We start from the raw sequence: 6995 nt of genomic DNA on the forward strand, positions 1-6995 counted from the left end.
GATTATATTGCTCCTTCCTAGTTTAGTTAGAAATATGGTTATGAGACTACTTATTTTGTATAGTGGTCTTAAAATCTGAAACCATTTCCAGACAAGGTCTTGAAATGAATAAATAGAGTATGTCGTGTCATAGGGATCATAGAGCCCGTGTGTACTAACATGGGTTTAAGCATTACACAACCATGAAGAGTGTTTTGAAAGGGTCAGCAGATGATGACATGTATGACCTTAGAGCGATACAAAAATCTTGAGTAAATGAAAAAATTAAAGATTAAAATAATAATAAAAACCAGGCATCGTGCCTGCCATGCTAGGTATAGCAATGGCCTCTCCCCCCAAGTTAGGTGAGCTGGCATCTTCTCTATGAATAGACATGGTTTTGCTAAAATAAGATGGATTTGTAATTGAGCCATCAAAACGGATAGAATACCACAGAGTCCAAACACTGTCCAATTAGAAATGTGTGGGAGAAACGTACCTTCATGGTTGCGGTATGGTAAGGTCTCCGTATCCTCAATGGCCGGTAGGATCTGAATGTTACTGAGAACTTCTTCTGATTCAGGTTTGAGCCAGGACCATGCATCATCCAAGACTTCATCTAATTGCTGCTGCGACAAAGTCCAGGTGTGCTTTAAATGGATGGATACATCTGTTACCCGTCGGATGACATCTGGTTAGCATGGTCACTTCTTCTGAGCACGAAGTTTTTGTCACTTACCATTTTCACACTCTCTTGCAGAGATTGTTGGACTGAGAGGATGCGGAAGGATTGCGGGGATCTCTAGTACGAATTGACGGTGTGTGTGACTTCGACTGCCACTCTCTCCCCTCTCTGGCACTAACCGCACATACTTCCCATTCCATTCCCAACTCTCGCCATCCACGCGTACACATATATCCATGATCTGGACAATAGCCATGACCTTTCTTCCTCCCTCCCTCGACTCCAACATTGCCATCTCCACGCAATTGCGTAACACCCTCTCACCTCCGACTCAAAATCCTTTAATCTCCAAACGGCCGGGCAAACTGACCCGCTGACACGAACAAGACCAGCAACAAGATCTCCCGCATTGATGACATCGTCTCCAACCAGCTCAGTAGAGTTCAAGCTGGAGTCTCCTCTTCGTAAGTCCTCAAGTGTAACACCTCGAGCTCGAAGAGTCCGGATAGTAACCTTTTGAGCCCGGTTACTCGAAAGATAGGACGCAACAATTGTTGTCTTCAGATACTTCCGGCTCTCAATCATCAGGAAAATCTCGAATTGACTCTCCCGGGAAGAGTCTGTCTCCCGTACGCTCGATGAAGTCGTCATGGAAGTCAGAAGGGTGTTTGTTGTGCCCTCGTGCAGGGGTTCCGAGTCTATGGAGTCCGGAAAGAAATCATCAACATCGAAACCTTCCGGTACGTCCTCAAACTCATCATCAAACTCTTCATCTATCCGCCTAATACCACCAAATCTCATCTCATTCCTCATATCATGATCATCTATACCTGAGCCTTCCAACTCGGAAACAGTGTCCTCGTCCACATCCTCTGCTTGTGAGCTGTGGATCTCATCAATCGTGATGTGTTCCTCGTCGACCTTATCATGGACTCCTAGTGTGGATGCAGGCTCATCGTCTGCCACAGGCGCAAGCTCAGGCTGAATGGGAATGTCATCAGCAATGTTCTCGGCAAGTGCATCGAGGCTAGTTTCTTCCTCGGAGCGTGCATCATCTGCGGTCATCCGGACCCCAACGTATTCCCCGGCGGGCCGTAAAAGATCATGATTAAGCTTTGAGAATACTTCCTCAAAGTCTACAACAGCATCCGGTCCGAGTTCTGACTCAAGGAGGTTGGTTGCAAGTTGGCGTGCTTCATTCCACTCGCTTTCAAGAGCAACGTCCCCCACATGTACTGAATCTGTCCATGATCGAGGGTTGCAGTGGTCAACACCGAGAGCATCTTTTAAGCTGAGCCGTCGATGCCCGCGATCAAGATCTGGGTTACGCTCATAGGCAGAATGTGTCAGGAATAGAAGCTCAGAGGGGGCTGATGGCCCAGCACACACAGACACAGACACAGATATGGGGTACAGAGACAAGGGTAAGGATATGTACATGGACGAGTTTTTGAACCTAACCCTAACCCTAAACCGGGAGAACTCCGAAATGTGCCACAGTGGCCCCACAAGCGTCTGCCACAACCACAACCAACACTCCCACCTTGTAAGGACGTGAAGAGGAAAGAAAAGAAAGTCCAAACAAATCAGCGAAATAAAGCGAACAGCTCCCACCAAATCTAGCAAGCTCCCACCAAACCAAACACCTCGCAAGCTAACCCAATCACGTATGAAGCAGCCCCAATCCTCCCTCATAAGGAATCACCTCCTCAGCGTACTCCTCATCCTCTGAACCTGAATCCTGCGGAAAGTGATCGAGACCGTCAAAATCGCCAAATGAGACAGATGTGGGAGTAGCACGATGAGAAGCGAATGCTGAGCCTGCACGAGCATGAGGAGGGGAAGAAGGAGGGGGATCCGAGACGAAAGCGGTGGCGGTTGCGAGAGCGGCAGAACGGTGAGGCGATGGAGAACGATTGCCCATGACGGAATCCTTGATGTGAGAAGGCATATCATAGATACACCGATAAGCCTGGTGACCTTGGCGCCCGCACCGATGACAACAACCCTCCTTCGACGGATCGCACCAGCGATACCCCTTCCCATCAACCATACCCGAACCTCCCGAGCCAGAACCAGAACCTTGGCCACCAAATCCCCCACTCCAACTACGTCCACCCGTCCTCACCGCAAATGCTAACCCCGATCCCCCTGAATCCTCTTGCTTGATGTGAGGCACCGATGACGTATTTGCGCCGGTTGATGAGCCGAGAACAGATTTGACGTGCGCGAGGGTGATTTTCTTGGTGGGGTCGGATTCAGCGGAGAGGATGATGGTGGTACGAACATGGTGGAAAGAGGGATCGAGATGCATGAGGATGAGATCGATGATTTCGTCTTCACCGACCGTGACACCGAGGGCCTTGAGCATGGCAATGGCAGAGGCAATGTCCTTGAGGTAGGAATCGATAGGACGAGAGGGGTCATGGAAGATGGAGTAAAGGGATTTGCGAGCGGAGATGCGGGATGCAAGGCTGGCCTTCTTGAAATGACCCTTGAGAGCTAGCCATGCCTCGGCAGCGGAACTCAGGTCCTCCACGAGATAGGTGTAGTCGTCCGAAAGTTTAGAATAAATGTACGCCACCATCTGAGAATCCAATGCCTTCCACTTCTTCAACTCTCCTTCATCTTTCGGCTTCTCCCCATCAACAACTCCAGGTAACCCGACCGCCAAAAAGAACATCCTGAACAGCTTCTTGAATGCCCACCAATTCTTCTCGTTCAATTCAGGGATTTTGTTGAGAAGAACAGTGTGAGAGCCAGAGAGAGACATTTTGAGAGGTCTGGATGTGTAGAGTGGGTGTATGGATGGTGTAGAGTTGGTGGATGGATGAGAAGTGATGATTGGGAAAGAGGAATGGGATGGATGGGTGTTGGGGAGTTTGGATGACAGCCAGAAGTAGAAAATCGAGAAAAATGCGAATTTTATTTAGGAAAGCACAGATTTTTAGAGCTAGTATAGGGCAGGGCCCATAACCTGTCAGGAATAGAAGCTCAGAGGGGGCTGATGGCCCAGCACACACAGACACAGACACAGATATGGGGTACAGAGACAAGGGTAAGGGTATGTACATGGACGAGTTTTTGAACCTAACCCTAACCCTAAACCGGGAGAACTCCGAAATGTGCCACAGTGGCCCCACAAGCGTCCGCCACAACCACAACCAACAGAATGAACAAGGGTACCAACACTCAGTTTTTCTGAGAGGTGTTTGGTGTCAAAGTTTCGACCGTGGTCCTGTGTACGACAGTCTGAGAAAACAATCTCCAGTCGATCACTCCCTTCCAGGATGATATAGAATTTAAGATTGGGGTTAATGAGCTGCATGCGAGCAATGGTGAATATGATATTCTTTACGACAGACTGTGAGTCAGTGTATAGAGCACCTGTGAAGCATGCTGTGCCATGTTTCATTTGGAGAGCAGCAGCGAGATGGGCGTAGACGGCAAGGGAGCGGACTTGCTCGGAAAGACTCATATTCACCGTAATGAATGGTGCAACAAAATAGTTCAGTGTCTTTGCAAAGAAAGACAAAACATGACGGTTGTGTGCATCTGTTGGGTTAGTTGGTTCAGGAAGTGCCTCCACTCGTGACAAGTGTTGCATCAGCGAGACTGCCTTTGGGACGTTCTGCTTGTCAGATGGGTCAAGCAATCTAAGAGCACTCTCTTGTGTCATATTTGAGAGTTGCGAAAGATTATTGAGAGTGATGCGAGGGGTGATGTTGGTGTCCTGGATCATGATGCCTGTCTGGTTCCGAAGCAATGTTGCAAAGCCTATTTTTTTGGGTCAGACAATTTCATCTTGTTAGGAATGCGGAAATACATACGTTTAATGATGTGCTTTGGGTCACAAGTCCCGACAAGCCCATGTTCCCCAGTCCAGCAATTGAGACCAAGAAGAGGGTGTAGTATCTTTCCCAAGTCAGAGTCAGGTGCGACCTGTTCAGTCATATAGAGAAGGAACTTTGCTAATCGAAATGTTGATTCACCATCTGTAGCGATAGCCCATAGTGGCCCATTAAGACACTCACCATATTTATGTCGTTGCCAAGCTGCGACAACAATTTTAAGCCACTTGGCGAGCATGTCACCTTTCTCACTTTTGCATGAAGGTGATACGATGATGGGAACGGGTGTATAGTGGTCAGCGCGAGTGTAAGGTGCAATTGCAAGGACTGTTGCATCTTTGCCATAACATACATGGCCGGGAGAGTCTTTTGGAAGATCAAGAGCTTTTTGGACTGCTTCCACAGATTCAAGAGAATTTACTTGGAGATCAACAGCATCGGCATGCTCTCGACAAAGACCCAGAATGCAGTTACGACGAGAACAATATTGGCACTTCTCGTTGATTGCCACACGATCCACTATGACAACATTTCCAGGTAAGGTTTCGCCATGAGGGATAGAGGGTGGTGGTTTAATCTCAGGATTAAAGAAGGAGGTGATGTTCGTCGAAGCATCCTCTGCAGATGGAGATGCAATGGAGGGAAGTAACTGAGGGATTTTATTGTGACGATTGATAGTAGTCACAGAAGCAAGCCCATGTGATTTATTAAGAGCATAGAGCAAGCGCGGGCCACCAATAGCTTTGACAAGGAAAGCAGTATCAAGATCACGTTTCGAGAAGCGACCACGAGGGGAGTACAGTCCCGCTAACGCATGCTCGAGAAGATGTACAATTGTAGGCTAGCACCTTGTTTAAGTGCAGAGGCAAGGAGGCGTCGTAAACCAGCTACCTCATTAGTAGACAAAAACATAACAATTCGTTGATAGTCAGAGAGCTTCTACATAGTTGAGAAGCGTCGCTCTAAGTTCCGAATCTATATGCGGCAAGCACAGATTAGTGATCAGATTAGGACATAAGAGAAGCACTGTAGCATTACTATTTACCTTCTGCCGGACACGACGCACTTGTGACTGCAGCTTTTCCATCATCGCACGGCACTGCACCTCATTTAAGCAGTCCCAAGGTGTGTGCGGCTTCACATCAACCGCATGATCTACAGTCCGTTTATATTCCTGAGATGAAGGTATAGTGGCACAAGCACGACACGGTGGTTGCTCTGTGCTCCCCCGTTACTGGCATGACATACTCGAGCTTGAGCACATGCGATTTCCGGTTGATGACTTCAGGGCGATGGTGGGTATTCATGTGACTCAGAATCAGTTTCCTAAGAAAGGCTCAGTTGCGTCCTAACTTGAAGTAGATGATCACGACCTACCGGTTGACTGAGATATTCTCCTCATCTAAGAGTGTATTCTTCATATCGTGTGAGCCCGTTCTGGGAAAGCGCTCTTGAACTCTCTCAATAGCATCACCGATAGACCCCACTGTATGGTGTTGTCCACGATTACTGTAAATCCCCCATCGACTGCGCAGCTTCTTCAGCACGGACAGTCTAGGTTATCAATAGTTTAAGCAGGGTTTAAGTCATGTCATCCTCACATACGCAGATTGACACTATGCACTATGCTTACGAGACATTGTACTTGTCTTCATCATAATGCTTGCGGAGATCTCACCGAGTTGAATGTATTATTAACTTACGAGTCGGAAGTGAGATACTACCATTCTTTCCTGTTAGATTGAGTATGGCAGGCAGTATGATAAATATAAGGAGACCAGAGCGAACAAAAATGAACAGCCCAGCGGAGAATGCCAAGTGAGCCAAGCTTGTGGTGTAGAACATATCGCGAGTACTTACAGTGTGGAGTAAGTAAGTACCTCACCGTGTAGAGATACACCTTCAACGGAGAGGGGGTTATTGCACTACCCAGGCTAGGATGTTTTCACATCTGTGGTAATCTCAACATAGCTTATCCGTATATGTGTTAGCAGAGTTGTATAAGCGGGATTTCTGTGAGGCGCAGATAATCGAGCACTCGAAGAACGACTGTGAGAAGCGTCACTGTCAATGATATTGCCCTCACAAAGTAATAGAAAAAGAAAGAGACGAAATCTATAGTAAGACTCACCTGTGAGAAGCGTCACTGTCAATGATAAAGAGACAAGGACGCTTCCCACAAGTTAAAAGGACGCGCTCCGGCGCTTACCGGTCTACTATACAGTTGGAAAACTACCTGCCTAAACGGGACGCAGAGGCGCGGAACCGAGGCGCGGAATCCGGCCCTCTGCGGCCCGCTGGCTGGCGAAATAACTAAAGTCATAACTCTGCAGTAAGTGGTCCTATCAGTCCCGGAAAAATTGCTAAAATATCAGGAACATTCCCTCTGTCTCGTCGTAATACTCCGGACACTCCCTCCCGACGAGGCAGACCTCAAGCCCTAAGCCCCATCATCTCTGCAAACTTCTGCACTTTAACCC

At 47.8% G+C, this 6995-nt stretch overlaps 3 protein-coding genes across 3 annotated transcripts; all 3 read right to left on the reverse strand.

Annotated features, from left to right (window-relative positions):
• Positions 1–264: 264 nt before the first annotated feature.
• On the reverse strand, positions 265–1729 carry STEHIDRAFT_162939 (uncharacterized protein; the record flags this gene model as incomplete). Its single annotated transcript, XM_007310617.1, has 4 exons — positions 265–302; positions 479–649; positions 719–905; positions 989–1729. 4 exons carry the CDS (start codon positions 1727–1729, stop codon positions 265–267), a joined length of 1137 nt encoding a protein of 378 aa, XP_007310679.1.
• A 78-nt stretch (positions 1730–1807) lies between these two features.
• Positions 1808–4343, reverse strand: STEHIDRAFT_68626 (uncharacterized protein; the record flags this gene model as incomplete). Its single annotated transcript, XM_007310602.1, has 2 exons — positions 1808–2023; positions 3855–4343. Coding segments are annotated over 2 exons (705 nt in total), but the record flags the coding sequence as incomplete, so codon positions are not given.
• Positions 4344–4492: 149 nt separating this feature from the next.
• On the reverse strand, positions 4493–5251 carry STEHIDRAFT_34896 (uncharacterized protein; the record flags this gene model as incomplete). The annotated part of the gene is made up of 1 exon (XM_007310586.1): positions 4493–5251. A coding segment is annotated over one exon (759 nt), but the record flags the coding sequence as incomplete, so codon positions are not given.
• Positions 5252–6995: the final 1744 nt, after the last annotated feature.

Source organism: Stereum hirsutum (assembly GCF_000264905.1).
Source record: "Stereum hirsutum FP-91666 SS1 unplaced genomic scaffold STEHIscaffold_21, whole genome shotgun sequence".
Lineage (NCBI taxonomy): Eukaryota > Fungi > Basidiomycota > Agaricomycetes > Russulales > Stereaceae > Stereum > Stereum hirsutum.